Genomic DNA, 24,142 nt, shown 5'->3' on the forward strand with positions numbered 1-24,142 from the left:
GGGTTTTTTCACAATAGTTTCAAAAGTTCTTTTTGGAAAGCAGCAAAGTGTACCCCGTGCCCCTTGATTGCACATAGAAGTTCCCAGGCAGAAAGCCAAAGCATACCCGCTTATTCTTTTGCAGGTTAATAATTACCAGAACATCTGATGTTAGCACCCCAGAGGCCATCTACTGCAGTTTCTCAGAAAGCACAGAAGTACAAGCAATGGTTTAAGGTGCCAGACTGCCAGCTTCCTCTCAGCTTAAGTTCTTCTTCATCACTCTGTAATTCATCAAGCTGTCTTCTAACTAGTTCTGGGCAAATCTTGTCTTCTATCCTATCTATATGTCACTCCATCTACAGCTTTTGTTGCCAGCCTTCAGGGTTTTTCCCATGACCTGCACAACAGCTTTAACTCCTGCCACTGTCACAATCTCAGGATCACTTCTAATTTCATGGAAACCACTGCAGGAGAGAGAAAGAAAATCATAAAGAGGAATAGAGTAGGGGGATTACAAGAACCAGCAACAGTTGGATGGGTGAGAACATGACACACATATGCCACAAAGTCTGCCCTCGGGACACATATGCCCTCTCTGGCAGGAGGACACAAGGCAGATGATGAGTAGCTTCATGTGAGGATCCTGCGTAAGGGGATGGGGTCCCATGCCTGCTCTCTAGGACTGACACCTCTTTTCTGTCTCAGGCTCTCAATCTCTGCCGTGGTGATGTCCTATCTGCAGAATCCTCAGCCCATGACGCCCCCGTGGTGATGTCTACTAGAAGGCTTGGATCCTGGACTCCTGTCCACCTTCTCTCTGGCCTAGCCTTTGACTGCCTCCAACCTGCCCTTGGCTGCTGTCTGTAAACTCACCTGAGTGTTGTCTCTGGTCTCCCAGCTGAATGAGGGAGGATGGCCCTTTCCTTGGGGTCCTGCTTCTGCTTTGACAAAGTGGTAAACCCACAGACTTCCCTTTTATCTCCCTCCCCTGGCTACTGTTATGAGAAACACTGTTCATGTTTCTAAGTATTCGCTTGTTTTCTTGTTGAAATCAGTTGGTAAAAAAATTTTCCACTATGGATGGCATGGATTACTTCTCTTTTGTTCATGGGGTGCTTTGCCCAGTGAAGACCGGCCTGTGTGCCCCTCCCACCTTGAGCTTTTTTTAACGAGTTAATGTTCATATTTCACAAAACTCATGTCTTATGTTAGGCATCAGGGGCAAGACAGTTTTTTCCACATTAGGGTGACTGTTGTCCCTGCCAACCTAACTAATCTTGGCTTTGGTTTTCTTTTTTGTTTGTTTGTTTGTTTATTTATTAACCTACTTGTTTATTTTGAGGTGCTGGGTATGAAATTCAGGGCTTTATACATTTTACACAGGTACAATACTGTAGAGCTATATTTCTAGGTTTTATTTATTTGTGTATTCCTATAAAGCTCTAGCAGGCCTGGTAATCAATCATATATCCTAGGATGGCGATATTCGTGCCCCAGCCTTCAGCATGCTGAGATTACACCTATACACCCACACACCAAACTCTGGTCCTGGGTTTTCTTATTAGAGCAACAGATTAGTGAATAGACTGGTTGGGGTTGGGAAGGGTATGGAAGATTCAGGGTTCTTCCTCCCCTACAAGGCCCTTTCAGCTCATAAGAGGATCAGCTTCTGTCCAGACCCGGCTACGTGCCTCATCTCTGGCAGTTTGTTAAAGTCCCAATCCCCACACGGCAAACCAGAACTGTTTTCTACTCCAGCTTCTAGTCAAGCTAGGCCCTTACAGGACCCAGCCCTAAAGAGAGTGTGATATCCTAGAATCCCATCTACGCTTTCCACTCCTTAGGAAACACTGCTGTCTACTGGAAAAGTTGAATCCTTTGCTCACACTCATTATCAAAGCCTTACAGCTAAAGTCTTCAGCCAAAAGAGCCCTAAGTGGAATGGGTGTGGGATTCAGACCCAGTCCTTCCCTGTGCTCCAATTCCTCAGTACAAAACTCCACAGCCTCTGTTTGTAGATGGCCGAGGCCCTGCCCCCTTCCGCGCTGATTGGCTGGCTCGGGTTCTGGGGGCGGAGCGTTCGCAGGTACTTAGCTAGGCTAGGGAAGCCCGCGGAAGTGGCCGCCGGAACTATGGGCGTACCAAGGCTGGCCTCTGGTGTCTGTGCTGGTGGCGGGAGTGCTGGGTGGCTCTGGATGGGCTCCTGCACCCTCGGTTCGCCTGGCCTGCCTGTTTCCTTTCTCTTTTGGTTGTTATTGGCCACACCTGGCTCTTGGGCCGCAGGCTACAAGGTGAAGTGGGGCCTGAGGGCGGAAATGTCCTTGGGCTAGAGTTGAAGCAGAGGTGTGGGTAGCACAGATCTATGGTGACTGCTGCTGATCTGATGGTCTAAGTGCGTGCATTGGGTCTCTGGAAAGGTCTGGCGTGCGTCTGAGAACAGGGCTGCATGTGATTGTATCCACTTCCTGTGACTCCAGCTGGCGTGCTAGGACTTTGCATGCACTTAAATGTGATTAATGTGGCGACGGATGAGCAGTCACTTGAGACAGGGCTCTAAGCTGTGCACAGGTTGTGCTTGCTATGGTTCCACTTGCATGGACTCGCTTTTTGGTGACAGTACATTCCCCAAAGCCGGCTTGGGGCAGCTCTGCTGGAAAGCCTGCCTTGCAAATCCTACTATATCACCTGGAAGCGCTTCCCCTCTTCCCTTTCTAGAGTTATGTGAGCGGGGCCGCTCATCCCCAGCTTCATCTCCCTTCAGGTTGCCTGGAGTCCCAGTTTGGCCTCTCAGCTTCCTGGCTCCGGGTTCAAGTCACCTCTCTACACCATGCCTCGGTGTGGTGTGCCAGTCTGTCAACTAGAGCTAATATTGCCCCACATCTCAGGCTGGTTGCCTGATGTCTGGAATGCTTAGCTCACCTCAGCTACTACTAAAGTTGTTACTTTATGAAATCTGCTCTATGGGGTTTGTGCAAAGTGGGAATTGTGTCTATGAGCACAATACTCTGTGTGTCCTACCTGAGGCAGCCTGGGACAGATTATGCTCTTTGACCTCTCTCTCTGTCACTCCAGACTCAAGACCTGTGCTTTTACCACCTCCCTGTCTGTTTTGTAATGGTGGCCGTCAAGACTACTGTCTTGAACATGCTAGGCAAAGATTCTACCTTAGAGCCCCCAACCTGCTGGCTTCTCAGCTCTCGGATACTGACAGGGAATGTGTATGTTCTGGGGTCTCTGTGCAGACATGTCCCACAGTGAAGCCAGGCATGCTCAACGTGCACCTGTTGCCTCATACACATGATGATGTAGGCTGGCTGAAGACAGTGGACCAGTACTATTATGGCAGTGAGTACAGAGTCGGGGGCCCCTTCTCAGTTTTTCAGGGACCTGGACATTGGGGTGAGAACAATGAGTTCTGGACTCTTGTATCAAGGTATGTCTTCTAGTGGTCTCTCACTGCCTGACCTTCATGTCCACAGTCCTAAATGATATTCAGCACGCATCTGTTCAGAACATCCTAGACTCAGTAATCCCCTCTCTACTGGAGGATCCCACCCGACGCTTCATCTACGTGGAGATGGCTTTCTTTTCCCGTTGGTGGAAGCAGCAGACAAATGCAAAACAGGATATCGTACGGAAACTGGTGCGCCAGGGTGAGCATACCTCAAGAAATGAAAGGAGGAAGCTCAGTCCAGCTTGATCTCTGAGATTATTTATTTATTTACTACTATTATTTATTGGGACAGTGTCTTATTACATAGCCCTTCCTGGCCTGGAACTTGATGTGTACATCAGGCTGGCCTTGAACTGTGGAAATTCTCCTGCTTCCCTAATGCTGGAATGAAAGGCCTGGGCAACCAAGCATCTCTGGGATTTTTGTCATATCATAGTGTGTTCACACTGTACCTATAGTTCTACCTGCTTAGAATCTCTCTTCATGTGGAGACCTGTATCTCACAAGGCCCCATCTACAGTGGCTTCCCAGGAAGCCAGTCATGCAGATCTAAGCAGACTGGCTTGGAAACTCCCCTCCTCTCCAGCTTCAGTAACAGTGTTGTCTGTTTTCCTAGACTTGCCCATGATGGCCCTGTTCCTAACAGATACCCTTCCCCCCTTGCATTCCTTGCACAGGGCGTCTGGAGTTTGTCAATGGTGGCTGGGTGATGAATGATGAGGGAGCCACCCACTATGGTGCTATTGTGGACCAGATGACACTTGGGCTACGCTTCCTGCAAGACACGTTCGGTAGCAATGGCCGTCCACGTGTAGCCTGGCATATTGACCCTTTCGGCCACTCTCGAGAACAGGCCTCTCTGTTTGCCCAGGTGCCAGCCACCCTATTTTCTTTTGGACCTGCCCCTTAGCTTAACTTCAACTGTTCAATTAGCTCCTCAAGCCCTGCCCTTCTCTAGCAATTTCGGGGACTAGACCCCACCTGGCTTGCTGAGACCCCACCTCGTGGGTGAATTTGACTCCTGTGAGTTGAGTGGTCTGTGACTGCTTTGCCTCTCTCCAGCTGGTTTGGTCCCTTCCCTTGAGCCTGCTAGGGTTGAGGCCACCACTGAACAGTGACCAGTGTCACCACCCTGCTTTAAAACCAGCTTCATGTCTGTGCTGACCTATTCTCACCTCAGACTGCAGAGTGGAAAAGCCTCCTTTGTGCCTTGACATAACCAGGGAGGTGGAAGAGGGTTTGGTTTTAAAGCTACCTCTTCTTTGCTGACCCTTCTCAAGCTTAGAAGAACACATCCAGGCTTTGTGGGACCCATGCCTGCAATGTCAGCACTTGGGGGGCTGGTACAGGAGGACTGTGAGCCTGAGGTCAGCATGGCCTCAGACTGAGACCCTGTCTCAAAGAAAATCTAGCTTTATTAATTTATTTTTTAGTTTTATTATTTAATATATAGGTATTTTGACATGCCATGTATAATTTTATACACACACACACACACACACACACACATATATGGGTGTTTTGACGTGCCATGTATAATTTAATATATATATATGAGTGTTTTGCCTGCATGCATGTCTGTGCACCATGTGTGTGCAGTGCCTATAGAGGAGCATTAGAGGGTTGTAGGATCTCCTGGAACTAGAGTAATGGATGGTTGTGAGCCGCCATATAGATGCTGTGGTATTGAACCCTGGTCTTCTGGAAGAGCAGATAGAACTCTTAACCACTAAGTCATCTTTCCAGCCCCGGCAAAACCTAGTTTTAGTTGAGCACTTCCTCTGTGCTCTTTCCCAACTGGGCAAGAAGGACTGCACTCATTCACTCCATCCCTGTTCTGCACTCCAGATGGGTTTTGATGGCTTCTTCCTTGGGCGCATTGACTATCAAGATAAATTTCTTCGGAAGGAGAAACTGAAGATGGAGGAGGTGTGGAGGGCCAGTGCCAGCTTGAAGCCCCCAATTGCTGACCTCTTTACTGGTGAGGATGTGGGAGGGTAGGGGAGTCACACAAGACGTCAAGCTAGAAGGGTCCAGGTGTGATTTTGTGATAAGCTGTAATTATCCTAGAGTTTTTAATGATTTTTTGAGCTGGGCTCTGTGTGTTCTTTTGGTACTAGCCCTTTCTAATTCAGAACTCTATTCTGGGTTGGACATGGCAGGCTCTGACCCCAGGGCAGGTCTGAGTGCTGAGTCCAGTTTGGTTTACAGGTGTGCTCCCCAATAATTACGACCCTCCGAAGAACCTGTGCTGGGATGTGCTATGTGAAGACCGTCCCATAATGGAGGATCCTGAAAGTCCTGAGTACAATGCAGTTGCTTTGGTCAGTGACTTCCTGCAGCTGGCCTCTTTACAGGTAACACAGGTATCTAGACCATGGGCCATAGCATGCAGGCACAGGCACCTAACCTTTCCCAAAGTCCAGGGGAATGCCTTCAAGGGGTTTCCCTTTGGGATTTATTCTTCCTTAGAAGGATACACAAGAAGCTGGAGAGATAGCTCTGCACTTAAGTTCACTTGCTGCTCAATTATGAGGACCAGAGTTCAGATCCCAGCACTCACATTATAAGCTAGTCATCCTGACTGCAAATTCCTGTATGGGAGTTATTTGGAGCCCTAGCTCCAAGGGGTGTAGAGACAGAAGGCTCACTGGGGCTTCTGAATTTCACCTAGCGAAGAAAATGCAAGTTCCAGGTTCAGGGAGAGACTCTGCCTCAAAGGAGTAGGTGGAGAAGGGTAGGGGGACATCTGACACTCTCTCCTGATTTGTGCAGCTGTGTGGAGGCAAATGCATCCTTCACCAACATGTGTAAACACACACACACACACACACACACACACACACACACACCTTATTTAAAAAAGAAAACCAGATGTGGGCCAGCTGTGGTGGTGCACACCTTAATCCCAGTACTGGGGGTAGGCAAAGGTAGTCAGATCTCTGTGAGCTCAAAGCCAGCTTAGGACTACATGGGGAGACCCTGTCTCCAAACAAAACAAGTAAATGAACCAAAGAAGTGGACCAGTGAGATGGCTCAGTGGATAAAGTTGCTTGCTGCCAAGCTTGACACCCTGAGTTCATTTCCAGAACCCACTTGGTGGAAGGAGGGAAGTGACTCCTGTACATTGTCCTTCAGTCTCCAAAATGGTGCTGTAAAGTGCACACCATAGCATGTGTCCCATCCCTCCTTAAATAAACATGAATAACGAATTCTCCACGGGTGCTTGCCTTGTGGAGATTTCTACTAGGTCCATAACAGATGCTACAAGCAGCTAGGATGCTAATCTGTGGGATCTCAAGTGAATCTAAGCACACAGAGCTCTTTAGTCCATTCACTTTATTCCTGTAAATCAATTCTCTCTACACAGCCTCTTTGCAGTTCTCATTCTTAGCTCCTCTCTGTCCCTTCTTCTGCTGTTCTCTCATTGTTCTATCTTAGTTCTTCTTCCTTTGTTCTTCCCCAAGCATGCATACATACATACATACATACATACATACTCATTCATTAACAACTTGTTATTAAAAAGTACAATGCAAACTCTCAGGGACAAGGATTCTATAAGAGTCACACTTGGCAAAGACTTGGTGAGCTTAATCGGTGACTGACAACAGCTGGAGGTTGTAAAGTTCTGGCTATCTCTTAAAGGGATAGCTACAAGGGTTACAAGGGAAGAAATTAAACCAACAAGAGATTTAAGGAAAAGGCAAAGAATATGTGTACTATTTTATGTGATTAGTAATATCTGGACATGATTAGTCAGTTAACAGCTTTTTTCTGTTAGTCACCTGAATCTCAGGACCTATACATAATTAGTTCACTGAACCTAAAATCTTGCATTAAAAACTGGTGTAGAAATAAATACACAGTGTTAATTGCTTTTTGAATCAGAGTGGGGAGGTGCCGGTGGAGGAAGCTTAGGGCAACATCGGTGATGTTGATCTCCTGAAGGACTAAGATAGACCAACACCAGACACCTGCACTATCACTTCTGGTTCACTACAGTTCTTCTGAAGGGTTTTGATCTAACAAGGCCAGGTACCTGCAATTCCACTCTGTGAAAGTTCTAAAAGGACACTTTGGCCAACTTTGCCTTGTCAATGGCTAAGGATGGAGAACAAGACCTCTAAGTGTCTACAGTCCACATGAAACAATAGACCTAGTTATGAAGCGTATTTAGTATGTTTCTAATCATAAAAATTGTACAGTTAAATAAGAAACCATCTTCTAGACTATCCACAGTTATGTGTGCCCATAAGATTGAGATGCAATCATGAGATTACATGTGCACATTACATGGAGATGCACGGTAAATGGGGAGAATCAGAGCTGTTATTGCACAAGAAGTTTACAACAAGAGACAGCCAATTCACTCAAAAGGCAGTAACTCCATAATGCCTTATGTGATGGTTTCCTCCAACAGAACCATTGGTTGTGATAGGTTGACCTTCTGAACACAAGTTGGCACCTGCTGTATAACCCCATGGTCTTTTGCTACCAGCAGCTCTCAATATATGAAGAAGAAGGAGAAGGAGGAGGATGCATGAGAGAGTATGGCTCAGTGCCCTGTTGCCTCATCTGAGTAGTGGACCCTAGAGTCCCTCACAACTACTGGCTGTTTTTGTTGTTATTTTCAGATACAGTCTCCTGTAGCCCAAGCTGGCCTTGAACTTGCTATGTAGGTGAGGCTGGCTTTGAGCTTCTGATCCTCCTGCCACCATTTCCTGGGTGCTGAGAACATAGATGTGCACCACCATGTCTGATTTCTGCAGTGCTGGAGATTCAACACTCTACAGACTGAGCCATATCCCCAGCCCCTCACTGGTTGTTTTTGTGTTTCCCTCTGCTTCTACATGCCATAGTCCCCATGTATTCTTGAGTGTGGGTTTTGTTTTGTTTTGGTACTGGGGATCCAACCTGGGGTCTTGAGCATGCTAGGCTAGTACTTTCACACTCAACTACACCCCTAGGCCCCCAGGTGTTCTTTTGGACACTTAGGTATAGGGACAGTCCAGGACACCCTGGCCTGAGGATTGCTTTGTCACCTATAGCAACAGTATTACCGAACCAACCACACTGTGATGACCATGGGTTCAGACTTCCATTATGAGAATGCCAACATGTGGTTCAAGAACATGGACAAGCTTATCCGCCTGGTCAACAAGCAGGTCAGTGTGCCTCTGTGTGAGTGTGTGTGTTCTCCAGCTCTTTCACTGCAATCAAATGCCCAAGATAGTTAGGTGATAAAGGAAAAAGAGCCAGGCATAGTGGTACACCCCAGTACTAGGGCCACTGAGGAGTGCTTAGAGTTGGAGGCCAGCTTGGGACACACACACACACACACACAGACACACACACACAGACACAGACACACACACACACACACACACAGACACACACACACACAAAGAGCCTGTTTCAAAAACAAAATCATACACAAAACTAAAATAGAGAAAGTTGCTTTAGCTTTAGTTTTCCTTTTTCTTTGAGACAAGTTTTCCAGTGTAGCCCTAGCTGTACTGGAACTCACTCTGTAGACGACGCTGACCTCAAACTCACAGTTATCTGCCTGCCTCTGGCTCTTGAGTGCTGGGACTAAAGGCGTGCACTACCACGACCAACATAGCTTTAGTTTTCTTCTTTTTTAAAAAAATTTTTTATAAAATTTGTACATGCATTGATTTTTGACCTGCATGTATTTGTGAGGGAGTCTGATCCACTGGAACTTGAGTTACAGATAGTTGTGAGCTGCCATGTGGGTGCTGGGAATTGAACCCAGGTCCTCTGGAAGAGCAGTCAGTGCTCTTAACCACTGGACCATCTCTCCAGCCCCCTAGTTTTAGTTTTGTAAAATTGTGTGTGTGCAGGTGCACATGACCATGTTTGTTCTTGGAAGCCAGAGGAAGATGTTTAGTGTCCTGCTTTATTGGTGTCTGTCTCATCCCCTGGGAACTGAACCTGGAGCTAGGCTGGCAGTCAGCCATCCTGTACTGTACTTGTATCTGGGCCGCCTCTAGTGCTGGAGTCCAGGCTCATAGGTGGCTGTTCCTAGTTTTGTCTGTGAGTTCTGCAGATTGAACTCAGGCCATCGCACTTATATGCAGGCGTTCTTACCTGCTGAGTCATTTCCCAGCCACTTGAGGTTTTTTGAGACAAACTTTCCTGTGGATTAGGTTGGGCCTCAAACTCATTGTACACCTGAGGATAACCTTCCTGCCTCTACCTCCCAAGTGCTGGGATTAAAGGTGCACGCCACCATGATCAACCTCGTTATTTCTGCTTCTCTGTTCCTAGTTTTTCTTTTCTCCTCTTCCTGTCCACCCCCGCCTGCTTCTCTTCTACATGGTCCTTTTCCTGTTCCTCCTGTTTCTTCTTTTAAGAAAGTTTAGTTATTTTATGTGTATGAGTATTTTGTGTGCATATGTATCTGTGTACCTTGTACATGTCTGGTACAGAGGCCAGAAGAGGTCATTGGATTCCCTGAACTGGAGTTCCAGATAATTGTAACCTGTCGTGTGCTGTTGGGAATTGAATTTGGGTTCTCTGGAACAGCAGCTGGTGGCCTTAACCACTGAACCACTTCTCCTTCTCTGTTTGTCAAGAGACAGAAAGAATCTCACTATATATCCCTGGTTGGTCTTGAAGTCAGAGATCCACCTGCCTGTACCCTTGAGTGCTGGAGTTAAAGTCCCACCTCCTCCTCCTCCTCCTCCTCCTCCTCCTCCTCCTCCTCCTCCTCCTCCTCTTCTTGTTCCTTTTGGGATTCATGTATGAGTTTCATATATGCTTGGCAAGGGCTTCACACTCCAGCTCCCTCTTCCAATTTTAAAGACCCTTGTGATTATTCTGGGTGTCCCAGGTAATCTCTAGTTTAAGGTCAGCTGATAGAAATTCCAATTTCCTTAAAATTAAAAAATATATATCATTTTATAGTCAGGCATAGTGGTGTATGCTTTTCTTCTTAGCACTTGCGAGCAGAGACAAGTAGATCTGTCTTTTGGTAGTCTGACAGTGCTAAAAAAAAAGATCATTTTTACTCTATCATGGCATACTTAATTTTTCCATAATTAATTAGTCAATTAATTAGTTGTTTTTGAGACAGGATCTCCTGCAGCCCAGGCTGCCTCTGCTTGCTTGTGTAGCTAAGAATGACTTTGAACTTTTGCTAGGCCTGTCCCTCTGGAGGGTTAGGGTTATAGGTGTCCTGGGGGTTAAACTTGGCTTTGTAGGAGCTAGGCAAGCACCGTACCAACTGAGCTGCACACACCCAACCTCTCCCTGTTTTAAATAATTCCCTGTTGGAATTATTTAAAAAGTTTTGTAAACCAGCTAGGTGCAGCTGCCCATGCTTGTTGTCCCAGCTACCAGGGAGGCTCAGGCAGGAGGATCACTTGAACTCAAAAATTCTAGGTCAGCCAGGGCAGCTGGATAACATGGGGAGATTGCCTCAAACAAAACAAATAAAAAAGAAAAGAAAAATTGTGTAAAATTATAGGATTATCCCTGAAATCTTTTAAAAGTGACGGACAGTGTTTGGTCTTGGCCAAGACATATGCCCACATTTGACTACCGTTTTGTACTCAGAAAGGGTGTTTAGGGGCTGGAGAGATGGCTCAGAGGCTAAGAGCATTGGCTGCCCTTCCAGAGGACCCATATAGTGGCTCACAGCCATCTGCAATTCCAGCCCCAGGGAATTTCAGACTTTCAAGGGCACCAGGCAGGCAGGTGGTGCATGGACACTCATGCAGGCAAAACATTAAATATAAACATTAAATAGAGAAATAAAAAGAACAATAACTGTGGGAGCCCATTTTCAGGTTCCTCGTGGCTTTACCCAGCAGGTCCGCATAGAGAAGGATGATTAGGACCATGGGCCTGAGTGCAGGTGTCTGAGATGGTCTGCACTTGGCTGTGCTGGGGGGAGGTCTTTTGCTCCGCCCCTTGGTGTCTCTATAAATACCCTGGGGCAGAGACAATCAGGGTCCCTTGGAATAGGTTCCAGGCCCTCTCAAGGCTATCCTTTATTTTCTATCTGTTTATCTCCACAATCTAAATCCTTCTTTCTAATATTTCCTGCTGCTTGCACTCAAGAAAACTCTGGGGAGCTGTGGGGTTTGTGGGTAAACGCCCCGCAAACAACAAAAAAATGTGGAGAACTCAACCTATTGGATGCCTGTGGGGCCCGGGAAGGTACAGATCCTGAGGCCCACACATGCCTTTCCCCAGCAGCAGGCAGAGGGGAGCAAGGTCCATGTTCTCTACTCCACCCCTACGTGTTACCTCTGGGAGCTGAACAAGGCCAATCTAACCTGGTATTTGGGGCAGGGGACTGGGGAGCTTGGGGCGGGGTTGGCGTGCTCCGTGGGCTGTGATTGCTCTCAATGCCCTTGTGCAGGTCTGTGAAGGAAGATGACTTCTTTCCTTATGCTGACGGCCCCCACATGTTCTGGACCGGCTATTTTTCTAGCAGACCGGCCCTCAAACGCTATGAGCGCCTCAGCTACAACTTCCTTCAGGTGAGTGAGCATGTGGGGATCCAGGAGGCCCAGAGAAGCTGCTGCCTAATATAGCCCTTTCTCCTCAGGTGTGCAACCAGCTGGAGACACTGGCTGGTCCCGCAGCCAACGTGGGACCCTATGGCACAGGAGACAGTGCACCCCTTAGTGAGTGTCATCTGTGGACCATGGAATTGAATGGGGTGAGAGAGAAGGGTTGAAGCTAGAAACCAAAACCATCCCTAGGGCACTTTACTTTTGGTGGTGCTGGGGATCGAACCCTGGACCTCTTGAATGCCAGACAGCACTGTTTCACCGAGCGCTGAGCTACATCCCTAGACTTCGAGATTCTTTCTTTTAAATTTATTTTTATGTGTTTTTCCTGCATGTGTATTAGTGTACCACATGCATATCTGGTGACTTTGTAGGCCAAAAGGAGTGTCACATTCCCTAGAGCTGAAGTTATAGACATATAGACACATATGATATTGGGAGCCAAACCCCGGTCCTTTGAAAGGTCAGTCAGTGCTCTTAGCCAGTGGGCCATCGATGGCTCCAGCCTTCCAGACCATTCTTAAATCTCCTAAGAACCCTGTTAACCTGCACCCGAGCTTTTGTGTGTGTGTACTTGGTTGTGGGGCTCAGAGTTCTGTGGGAGATGGCATCCGACTGATGTTCTGTTGGCAGAGGAGGCAATGGCTGTGCTCCAGCACCACGATGCGGTCACTGGTACTGCACGGCAGAACGTTGTAAATGACTATGCAAGGCAGCTGGCAGCAGGCTGGAGACCCTGTGAGGTGTGAGGGGCAGGACCTCGAAGGAACTAAGAAGGGCATGATCCTGGGTGATGGGCGGGCCCCAGAGTACTCTTAGGGGTGGGGTTTTGGGAGGAGGAGGGGGCCCTGCTTGGGAGAGAAGGGGTGGAGCTTACAGGAAATGGGGCTGGGTCTAGGTAGGAGAGACTGGGTCTTGGTAAGGGCACGACCAGGCTTCCTGGGGTGCAGACCTTGGATGCAGGTCTTTTGGTGATCCTCACCAGGTTTTGGTGAGCAACGCTCTGGCGCGGCTCAGCTTCTACAAACAGAACTTCTCATTCTGCCGCGAGCTCAACATCAGCATCTGCCCAGTCAGCCAGAACTCTGACCAAGTGAGTAGAGCTGGGAGGCAGGTGGGACAGAGAGGGCTCCAGAAGGTGAAGCCTGCAGTGAAGGGGATGGAGCGCTTACATAAGTTATGTTTGGAGGGCCATTTTGGGTACAGGGAAACTGGGACAGGATAGTTCATCACAAGGGAAATGGCTTGTCCCGGAAGGCCAGGACAGTGTGGGAAGATGCTCCACTAGATGGGTTTGGAGTCCTGTTGTGACTCTGCCCTTCCTGCCATAGTTCCAGGTAACTGTTTACAACCCCCTGGGCCGGAAGGTGCATCAGATGGTCCGACTGCCAGTCAGTGAAGGCATCTTCTTTGTGGAGGACCCTAATGGAAAGACTGTGCCCAGTAATGTGAGCCTGTACAATGAGAGCCCCCCAACCCTAACACCCCCCACCCCCTGCTTTCCCAATGCATTTCCCCCAGATCTTGTAATATCTCCGTGAGTTTCTTCCTCTTCTGTGTGTCTCTACATCATGAACAACTCCCTCCCACAAGTGACAGCCCTTCTAAATGTCCCCCTTGGAATTTGCCCTCCCTTTCTGACCCCCTCCTCTTTCTTCCTTCCAACAGGCGTTCACTGTGTAGCCCAGGCTAGCCTCCAACTTGTGATCTTCCTGCCTTAAGCTCTTAGATGTTAGGACTGAGGGTTTTGGTCACCTCACTGTTTCCTCAGCAGATTTTCTGTTTATGGACAGCCTCTTCACTCCAGGAGGTCTCCTTTCCTGAACCTCTCAGCCCCCTCCTGTCTCTCTCTGCTTCCTATTTCCTCCCAGACTCCTAGTCTCTCTCTGTATATACCTCCACCCTCCTCCCCTTCTCTCTTCCCTCCTTCCTCTTCTCCCTTTCCTTCCTATTTCTTCTGCAGTGAACTAGGTATAGAATGTGCTAGGCAAATGCTCTTCTTCCTCTCCCAGTCACACCTAGGTTTCTTCTTCTGTCTATTCCTTACCCTCCGAGGTTGATGCTTGTACCCATGACTGGCTTTAGAAGTGTCTTCTTGACTCTTGACTAGCTTCCTCTCTCACTCAAGGTGGTGATGCTTCCCAGCTCCTACAGTAAGAAGTACCGATGGGAGCTGGTGTTCTCAGCCTCAGTGCCTGCCCTGGGCTTCAGCATCTACTCTGTGGTCAAGGTGACTGTCCATAACTCCCAGGCCCAGAGCCTTCAGGCCAGCCCCAGGAGACCCAGGTCCTATATCTTGGCCATTGAAAATGAGGTGAGACTCTATTTGAATGTCCTTCCTTGCCTCTGTGATAAAAATTTAAAGAGTTATAAAAACTGCTTGGATTCTGGGTCCTTGGGTTCTGGGTCAGTCTTTGGTTTACACTCGTCTCTCCTGATTGTGTGTTCTTTAGTGAGGAAAGTGCCCTTTGAGCCTTACTTTCCTTTCTGGAGCAGTTGTGTAAACCTAGTGTAACCATGAGATTGCTATAGCTGTGTCAGGGCCCATGGCAGGTAGGTGTTCAGGGGACATGGAAGGTGATGTGTGATATTTTGTTTGTGTTCTGACAAATAAGCTTGCCTGGAGATCAGAGGGTGGAGCTAGCCACTAGTTAACCACAGAGACCAGGTGGTAATGGCACACACTTATCCCAGCACTCTGGAGGAGGAAGCAAGAAGACCAGGAGTTCAAGGCCACCCTGACCTACACAAAGTTGAATCAGTCTAAAGAGAAACAGAGCCAGACATCGGTGGTACAAGTTTTTAATCCCAGCACTAGAGGGGTGGAGACAGGAATATAAGGTGGGTGGAGACAGCATCTTGCCCCCATTCAGTCTGAGGATTTGCAGAGGTAAGAAGTTTGTGGTGGCTGGCTGCTCAGCTTCTCTGATATTTTAGCTTTCACCCTCAATATCTGACTCCAGGTTTTTATTATAATTAGGATCATGCTTCAGGAAGGCTTCTTTGATAAGGAGACAGCTGAAGGCTCAGACTGTACCTCAGTGACAGACACTTGCCTAGCATCTGTGAAGCCCTGGGCTCCATCCCCAGCACCTCAGAAATAGTTATAAATGAAGAGCTAGTATCTTAGAATTTTTACTGCTGTGATGAAATACCATGACCAAATCCAGTTGGGAGGAAAGGGTTTATTTTGCTTACACTTCCAGATAACAGTCCATCACTGAAGGAAGTCAGGACAGGAACTCAAGCAGGGCAGGAACCTGGAGGCAGGAGCTGATGCAGAGGCCATAGAGGGTGCTGCTTACTGGCTTGCTCTTCATGGCTTGCTCAGCCTGCTTTCTTATAGCATCCAGGACCGCAAGCCCAGAAGTTTCTCCACTTACCACGGGCTGGGCCTTGTCCCATCATTCACTAATTTAGAAAATGTTCTACAGGCTTGCTGTTATATCTTATAGAGGTATTTTCTCAATTGAGGTTCCCTCTTCTCAGATAACCCTAGCTTTGTGTCAGGTTGACACAAAAGCACCCAGCACAGCTGGAGAAATGGCTCAGCAGGTTAAGAGCATGTACTGTCCTTGCAGAGAACCCAAGTTTGGTTCCCAGTACCCAAGTCTAGCAGCTCATAACCAACTGCCTGTAAGTCCAGGTCTAGGGGGACACAATGCCTCTGGCCTTGTAGGCATCTGCAACCATGTCCACACACCCACCTATACACATTATTGAAAAAAATAATCATAATAATAATTACTGTAACTTCAGGTCTAGGGGGACACAATTCCTCTGGCCTCATAGGCACCTGCAATCATGTCCATATACCCACCTATATACATAATTAAAATAATAATTAATCTTTAAAAAAAATTGTCCTGGGCAGGTGTAGTGGTTAATGCCTTTAATCTTAGCACTTGAGGGGCAGAGGCAGGTGGATCTCTGTGAGTTCAAGGTCAATCTGGTCTACAGAGTGAGTTCCAGGACAGCCAGAGCCACATCGTGCAACCCTGTCTCAAAACCAAAACCAAAACCGACTAACCAAACAACAACAACAAAAAAAAAAAACCAACCCAACCCCCCAAAAAACCCAAAAACCTAAAACACAGGTTAGTGGAATAAAGAAAAGCAGATTGTCCCCTGACCTGGCATATTTGCTTCTTGGGCTCCGTCTTTCATAAAACATACTAAAAGTTGTATCAGGATGGTGTGGACCTTGGTGTGGTGCGGTGTGTCTGTAGTCCTGACACTTTGTGGGCACAGTTAGCATTGGTGGGGCTTGCTGGCCAGCCAGTGTTGTTGAGTTGGTGAACTCCAGGTTTAGTGAGAAACTCTGTCTCAAAAAACAAGGTGAACAGCCTAGTCTGCATAGTGAGTTGAGGCTAGCCAGAGGCACATAGTGAAAACCTCGTTCAAACAATAAAAATAAAAGGGGCTGGAGAGATGGCTCAGTGGTCGAGAGCACCAGCTGCTCTTCCAGAGGACCTGGGTTCAGTTCCCAGCACTCACCTGGCAGCTCACAACTGTCTGTAATTCCAGTTCCAGGGGATCTGACACCCTCACACCAGTGCACATAAAATAAAAACAAATAGATCATTGAAAAAGATTAAAACATAAAAATTATGGTAGAGAACCATTGACACCCAGCCAGCTTTAGCTCCTTGCCTTCCTATGCATCACATGAATGTACACACACAAACATGTACACAGGCAGACATGCCACACAAAAAGTTATAGGATGATACTTCTGTGAAGATAAGTAATGTCCATGCAAGTCTCATTATGATATGTTCATTGTTACTATTCAACATTTCTTTAGATTTTAAAGGAAATGGAAATGTTCTTCAATTTTTGGGGACAGGGTTTCATAGAGCCCTGACTGACCCTGAACTTGATACATAGCTCAAAATGACATTGAACTCCTAATCTTCCGCCTCCACCTCCTGAGTCCTGGATTATAGGCATGTACCACATGTCATATTTATATGGTGCCGAGGGCAAGCACTCTGCCAACTGAGCTATGATCACTATTACAATATAAAAATATTTCTGTGAGTCACTGAAAGCCTTATGGGTTCTGGCATTCAGCTCATGGGTCGGATGATACACTGGTCAAGCTCTTGAGCAGGTGAGGACTGGGGTCACTTTAGGCTACCATAGTTGGCTCTGCTGCTGTGGGGTGTACAGACTGGATCAGTATAGAATTGAGGGTCTCTGCAAAGGGCTGAGTTAGTCCTAGAGGACCATGGTGTGTAGAGAAGTGGCCAGAGGTTAAAGTTGACGGGCACAGTGGTTACAATAGTGTTTGCTTATTGGATCAGGCACAACAGTGGGCGAGATGAAGGAAGTGATTCCAGGGAGGGCTGGAGCTTTCGCTGCCGAGGAGAACCTTGTTCACATGTGTGCTCCATTTCCCCACCCAGTACATCCGGGCTACATTTGACTCTGAAACGGGGTTATTGATGAAGATTGAAAACATGGAACAGAACCTCTCACTCCCTGTGAGCCAAGGCTTCTTTTGGTGAGGAAGGGCTGCTATGTCAGGGCTGGTTGGTGCACAGAGCTGGGGCGGGTGAGAGCTGAGGCCCCTCCCTGATGCTCATTTACTCTGGTCCCAGGTACAAAGCCAGCACTGGTGATGAGGAGAGCACTCAGGCCTCTGGTGCCTACATCTTCAGACCCAGCCATCCTAAACCACTGCTTGTAAGCCGCTGGGCTCGGATCCATCAGGTGAAGGTCTGTAGCCAGAAACTATGAGTGGGTTTGAGGGGTAGGGGTGGGAATGTGGAATGTGGAAACAGGATGTGCCACATGTAGGGTGTTGGTGGGAACTATTTCATCTTCTTTATTTTATTATTTTAAATATTATTATTATTGTGTGTGTGTGTGTGTGTGTGTGTGTGTGTGTGTGTGTGTATGTGTGTGTGTTTCTGTGTGCACATGTGTTAGAGGACAATTTGTGGGAGTCTACCACATGGGTCCCTAGGATAGAATGTGGTTCATCAGCTTGGCAGCAAGCATCTGTACCTGCTGAACCATCTCTCTGCTCCCCAAGAAAGGTTTTCCTGTGTCGCCCAGCCTGGCCTCAAAGCTCTTGATCTTGTCTCAGCCTCTGGCGTGCTAGGATTGTGGAAGTGAGTCACCATGCCTGGCTTTACTTCTCCTTTACATATGGAGTAAAGACCCAGGCTTCACTGCTGATGGAGAAAACCTGCTTTTATAAAGATCTCTGTCAGCATGTTCACATCCATTCCTCGCTTTGGAAATTGGAGATGAAGGGGGTGGCAGCATATAATTGCTTAGAGTTCACCAAGGTCTATAAAGTGAGTTTATGTCTTGGAATGTAGTTTAGATCACTTGCATATGAGTAAAGGCCTGAGTTCTAGCTCCATACCACCATGACAGGGAGGGGCTGTGATAAGAGCACAGGGGTGGCTGAGGCAGGAGGGTCGCAGGTTCAAGGCCAGCCTAGGCTATGTAGTGGGACTTTCTCTCTCTCTCTCTCCACACACACACACACACACACACACACACACACACACACACACACGCTCGCGCGCGCATATGCTGCAACAAAAACATTTATATCTGGGTATGTATTTGATAATTCACTCTTAATTTTTCTTGAGAGTCTCAAGTAGCCCTTAATGATTTTCTGATGTTTCCTTCTGGGGAGAGAAAGGAGTAGATACAGGCTTCTGAGGCTCATATTTGATGTGATTCCCCCTTAAGCAAATTTCTACATACCTATATTAAAATATGGTTTAGAGGCCAGGCAGTGATGGTGCATAACTTGAATCTCAGCACTTGGGAGGCAGAGGCAGGCAGGTCTCCAAATTCAAGGACAGCCTGGTCTCTAGAGTGAGCCCAAGGATAGCAAGAAATACACAGGGAAACCCTGTCTCAAAAAACAAACAAACAAAAAAGATTCTTTCCTTCTGGGCCATGCATGGTGGGCCAAAGGCATGCTGGGATGCCTTTGATCCCAGCACTGAGAGGCAGAGAGGTAGGTGGATCTCTGTGAGTTTGAGGTCAGCCTCGTCTGCATAGTGAGGCCCTATCTCAAAACAACAACAACAACAATAGAAACATTCTTCTAACAGAATGTCTGGCTGGACATCCAGGGAGGTGGAGGTCTCACATTTGCCAACATTTCTCTGTCTGGTTCTTGTCCCTCAAACTTCTTTAATGTTCAACTTCCCCTATTGGTCCAAACAGACACTCAGGCTCCGGCTACCACGTCTGTATTTGAGCCAGAGAGAGGGAAAGGGTCATTCACTGTTCGTACTACCTTGATCATTTTCCATGGGGCAGATTGTGGCCACACAGGTCCTGATAGCACAAAGATGACTAGACATGCAAAGCTGGAATCCTGTTCTAAGGAGGGAAGATGGGGCAATAGTGGATAGCAAGTATATGTGGATTCCGTCAAGGGCTGTGTGGCCTGTTGGGCATGGTAACACACACCTGTAATGCCAGCACTGGGGAGACAGAGGCAGCAGGATCGGGAGTTCAGGGCCAGTTTTCAGTTTTGACTCCTGCACAGTTTGAGGTTAGCCTGAAGTACTTGAGACTCTGCGTCAGAATGAAAAAAAAGAGGTGAGCTGGCCATGGCCAGTCTCTGGATTCTATCAGCAAGGGGTAGAGGTGGGGAGTGGGGGTGGGAGGGTGGAGCTGGTGAGAAGGTTCGGAGGGTACAGGTGCTTTCCACCAAGCCTACCTGTGTTCAGTCCCTGAAACCCACATGGTGGAAAGGGAGAACCTGTTCCTTTAAGTTATGCTTTGATCTCCACATGTATCTTCCACACAATAAAACCAAAGAAGCAGTGAGAACATCATACTGAGTTAGTCTGTGAGGTGGATGTTAGTGGGATATCCCTTTTGGGGATTCTTAGCGATATGAACGTGGCTCACACCAGCCCTCCAATGTGCCTGTAGACAGCCTTGGTGCAGGAGGTACACCAGAATTTTTCAGCCTGGTGTTCTCAAGTGGTTCGCCTGTACCCAGGACAGCATCACTTGGAGCTGGAGTGGACGGTGGGACCAATCCCAGTGAGGTAAGTGGCATATTTTCTGGAGTGGGGAGCAGACACAGTGGTGTGTAGGAGACTCACAAGGGTCCTTTTCCATTGAGCACAGAGATAACTTGGGGAAGGAGGTCATCAGCCGCTTTAATACCCCGATGAAAACAAATGGACAGTTCTACACGGACAGCAACGGCAGGGAAATCCTGAAGAGGAGGTGGGGAAGGGTATCATGGGAGAGTCTGTGGTATGTTGGATTTCAGGGCCATGGGGATTTGGTGATGATATGAGGGTGGGATGATGAAGAGGAAACAGGACTCCAAATCTGATCATATCACACCTCTTCCCAGACGTGATCATCGACCCACTTGGAGATTAAATCAGACTGAACCGGTAGCTGGAAATTACTATCCTGTCAACACTCGAATCTACATCTCGGTACCTATCCTGCCACTGCCTCAGACATGGAAGCACCTCCCAGATACCTGGGGCAGGGTGGGCTCTCACCAGGGACCCACATGTTCAGTCACCCTTACACCTAGGATGGGCACATGCAGCTGACCGTGGTGACCGACCGCTCCCAGGGGGGCAGCAGTCTGAAGGATGGCTCACTGGAGCTCATGGTGAGAGGGGAGCCCCATCCAATCTGGGTCTCTCCCATGAGGCCCACCCAGACCCAGCCAAGCGTGGAGGCTGTTGTTGGTACCCATGTCCTGCCTGTGGCCCTGGTTCCATCCTCTTCCCACTTCTCCCTTTCTTGCGCTGGGATGACAGGCCTGCATCACTGTGCCTGGCTTTGGAATTGTATTTCTAAGTTCCACTTTCCCTCCTCTTATCCAGTCCCTGCTCAGGCCTTGACTTGTCCTGTGATGATCCTCTTGTTAAGCACTTACTTTCTTTGTCCTGGACTCTTGTTAGTTGGGCCTCACTTCTGCTGGGGTCCCCTACCAGCAGACTCCCATCTTGGTCTTTAGTTTCTGTTGGAATTCCTGCAAGGCTGTACCCAGTTTCTGAACTGGGATCACTTGCTATTTCCTCACTCTTTCCTGGCCACTCCTCGCAGGTGCACAGAAGGCTGTTGGTAGATGATGAGCGTGGACTCCTGGAGCCCCTCATGGACTCAGGGACCGGGAAAATTGTGAGAGGGCGCCACCTTGTGCTTTTGAGTTCTGTTACTGATGCAGCTGAAAGGCACCGCCTGCTGGTGGAGAAGGAGGTCCTGTCCCCTCAGGTGGTGCTGGCTCAGGGTGATGGCAGTCCCTATTACTCCAGGGCAGCACCAAGGATGCAGGTGAGGGACAGCGAGAAGAGCAGAAAGGCAGATCCCGAATGATGCCTTCTAAGCCCCTCTTTTGAGGACTGAGTTCACCCTCAGTTTAAGTCTGACCCCTTAGGAGTGAGCTCCTCCCTGTTGTAAGCAATATGCTTCAGTATTGAGTTCAACCTCATCAATGCCCCCTTCCCATTCAGCTTCGTTTCCTGCAAGTCAGTGCTGATTGCCAGCCAGGCTCCGACCAATCTCCTTAGACTTAGCCCTTCTTTCTGCAGTTCTCGGGACTTCGCCAGGACCTACCTCCCCAGGTACATCTGCTTACACTGGCCCGCTGGGGACCAAAGATGGTGCTGTTACGCTTGGAGCACCAGTTCGCTGTGAAAGAAGATTCACGAGGCAACCTGAGCTCCCCTGTAACCTTGAACTTGCAGGTGAGGAGGGTTGAGCTGAGAAGGAGACAGGATGAGAGAGAGACAGGCAAAAACTGGGCTTTGGGGCTCACCTGGACCCATCTATTCCCTGCAGAACCTGTTCCAGGCCTTCACTATCACCCACCTGATGGAGACCACATTGGCAGCCAACCAGCCCCTGTCCAGGGCTTCCAGGCTGAAGTGGATAACAAATACTGGTGAAGACCTGGCAGGATTCCTGCCTGGGGCTGGCAGCTGAGGATGGAGTGTGAGGATTGTTGGCTAGGAGCCAATGTAGAACTTGAGGACAGGGCCTTAAGAGTGAGCAGTTCAGCAAACCAGCAATGCGCCTGGAGTTTGGAGTATGGAATTTTAACCCAAGGATGTGTTGATCTCCATCAGTGTCTAATTCTAGGATGGTGTCTGTCACCTTTGGGATATGAACACTATGGAGTTGGAGGATTTGGGGAATCTTGAGGTGGTGTTCAGGTATAGGGAAGTGGTTTAAAGGTCTGGATGTGAGGCCCTGGGGCAGAGTTGAGAGGTGGGTGTGTATGGCTGTGTCCAGGCCTGAGTTCTCTTCTGCTGATCACCAGGTCCCATCCACTACCCTGCTCCTTCCAAGTTGGATCCTACCTCAGTCACACTGCAGCCTATGGAAATACGTACCTTCGTGGCCAGGGTTCAATGGCAAGAACTCAGGCCTGCCAGGAGGAGGGGCTGATCTCTCCCCTTCCCTTGCTGTAACCACTCACAGACATCATTAAAAGGCTTCTACTAAGACTCAGGTCACCCAGCGACTGTGCATTATTTTTGAGGAGGGACTTAGAGTGTCAGATCTAGGGAGATCAGCTGACTCTCACTCAGCCCTGACCCCAGGCCCTGTCTGGAGGTTACCTCCCCACTGGAATCGCCACACCAACATGTTCTCTCCCCATCTCACTCATCATTTTTTCCCTCTCCTCCCACTTCGATCCTTTGTCCACACAGGCCCCCACACAGCTGTCTCAACAAGCACTGAGGATAGGCCTGTGCAGGACACAGCATCAGAAAACCAGCTCTACCCTGGGTCTTTCTAATCTGGCCTTTGGGTCAGATCTAGGCAAGCAATCTGGGAGGTTCTGGAGAAGGAGGTGGGACAGAAGCAGGTCCCAGTCTTAGACTCCTCACTGGTAGGGGGAGACATCATTCCTCCCCCGTGACATTCTTCCTCTTCTCAACTTGTGGGGCCCCTAGCTAATCCTTCTGAGGCAGAGCCTAGTGCTCTCTGGGATTTTAGTGTGTTCTGCTGTCTGTTAAGTAGATGTTGGGGCTGGAGAAATGGTCCTGATTGAAAGCACAGACTGTTCTTCCAGAGGATTTGAGGTCAGCTTCCAGCACCCACATCAGGTGGCTCACCAAGCTGTAACACCAGCCAGAGGGATCCAGTGCTGCTGGCCTTTGCTGTCCATGCTCATCTCCACTCCTACTCATGTACACACACCCACACATGAAATGGGAAAAAAGTTTTTAAAGGCATTTTCTTTTTTAGTTAAAAATTTTCCATATATCCCAACCACAGTTTCCCCTCCTTCTACTCCTGCTATTAATGCCATCCCCATCCCTTCTCCTGTAGATCCATTCCTCCATTTTCCTTCAGAAAAGAGCAGGCCTCCCAGGCATATCCATATGGCATAACAAGTTACAAGAAGACTAGTCACAAACCTTCATATCAAGGCTGGGTGAGGCAACCCAGTAGGAAGAAAAGGGTCCCAAGGGCAGGTGAAAGAGTGAGAGACAGCCCCACTCCCACTGTTAGGGGGGTCCCACAAAACACCAAGCTAACACGGTAACATATATGCAGAGGACTAGCACAGAGATGTTGTAGCTGGTGTGTAATCCGTACCTAGGAGACTGAAGCAGGAGGTTCTAGTTCTAGGTCACGGTTAGTGAGACCCTCTCACAAACAAACAAACAAACATATAAATAAAAATAAAGACTTGGTGTTGTGGTTCAAGCCTGTAATTCTAGCATGAGGGAGGTTGAGTAAGATCAGTGTATTAGGATTCTCTAGAGGAACAGAACTTACAGAATGAATGAAGATATATATATATATATCTCAAGTTCTAGGTCAGCCAGGGCTACATAGAAAAACCTTGTCTTGAAAAACAAAATCAGTGGAAAAAAGCAGTGATTTTCAACTTTTTTAATGTTGCAACCCTTTAATGCAGTTCCTCATGTTCCTCATGTTGTGATCCCAACCATAAAATTATTTTCTCTGAGAAAACGATTGGGAACTTCAGATGCAAGTATAATCAACAGAATGCAAGAGATGGAAGAGAGAATCTCTAGCGTTGAAGACACAATAGAAGAAATAGATTCATCAGTCAAAGAAAACACTAAAGTCAACAAAGTCATGAACCAAAATGTCCAAGAAATTTGGGACACCATGAAAAGACCAAACCTACGAATAATAGGGGTAG

At 48.0% G+C, this 24,142-nt stretch overlaps 1 protein-coding gene and 1 long non-coding RNA gene across 6 annotated transcripts; both read left to right on the forward strand.

The window, feature by feature from the left end:
- The first annotated feature begins 496 nt into the window (after positions 1 to 496).
- LOC131912010 (uncharacterized) lies at positions 497 to 1,061 on the forward strand. Its single transcript, XR_009379497.1, has 2 exons — positions 497 to 616; positions 688 to 1,061. It is a non-coding gene; the product is annotated as an uncharacterized LOC131912010 (long non-coding RNA).
- A 924-nt stretch (positions 1,062 to 1,985) lies between these two features.
- LOC131912004 (lysosomal alpha-mannosidase-like) lies at positions 1,986 to 23,662 on the forward strand. 5 transcript variants are annotated; one of them, XM_059264476.1, is made up of 24 exons: positions 1,986 to 2,273; positions 3,225 to 3,327; positions 3,462 to 3,635; positions 4,114 to 4,307; positions 5,285 to 5,417; positions 5,648 to 5,802; positions 8,488 to 8,604; positions 11,663 to 11,748; positions 11,832 to 11,952; positions 12,021 to 12,099; positions 12,619 to 12,728; positions 12,971 to 13,078; positions 13,317 to 13,433; positions 14,114 to 14,299; positions 17,397 to 17,494; positions 17,592 to 17,709; positions 19,912 to 20,030; positions 20,113 to 20,214; positions 20,348 to 20,435; positions 20,540 to 20,620; positions 21,061 to 21,288; positions 21,546 to 21,701; positions 21,796 to 21,898; positions 22,277 to 23,662. In XM_059264476.1, the coding sequence occupies exons 1-24, from the start codon at positions 2,001 to 2,003 to the stop codon at positions 22,402 to 22,404; spliced, it is 3,177 nt and encodes a 1,058-aa protein (XP_059120459.1). In that variant the 5' UTR covers positions 1,986 to 2,000; the 3' UTR covers positions 22,405 to 23,662. The 5 variants fall into 5 exon arrangements, with proteins under 5 accessions (XP_059120459.1, XP_059120460.1, XP_059120461.1 ...); XM_059264477.1 differs by having other exon boundaries at positions 11,666 to 11,748; XM_059264478.1 differs by having other exon boundaries at positions 5,648 to 5,793.
- Positions 23,663 to 24,142: the final 480 nt, after the last annotated feature.

Source organism: Peromyscus eremicus, chromosome 5, assembly GCF_949786415.1.
Source record: "Peromyscus eremicus chromosome 5, PerEre_H2_v1, whole genome shotgun sequence".
In the NCBI taxonomy this organism is placed as follows: domain Eukaryota; kingdom Metazoa; phylum Chordata; class Mammalia; order Rodentia; family Cricetidae; genus Peromyscus; species Peromyscus eremicus.

Bases quoted from the DNA above. Each gene is read 5' to 3' on its own strand.
- LOC131912004 (XM_059264476.1), top strand. From the start codon at position 2,001: ATGGCCGAGGCCCTGCCCCCTTCCGCGCTGATTGGCTGGCTCGGGTTC. The intron at 5,803-8,487 runs GTATCTAGACCA...TGTCACCTATAG, and splicing joins CCTCTTTACAGGTAACACAG to CAACAGTATTACCGAACCAA. The intron at 14,300-17,396 runs GTGAGACTCTAT...TTCCCCACCCAG, and splicing joins TCTTGGCCATTGAAAATGAG to TACATCCGGGCTACATTTGA.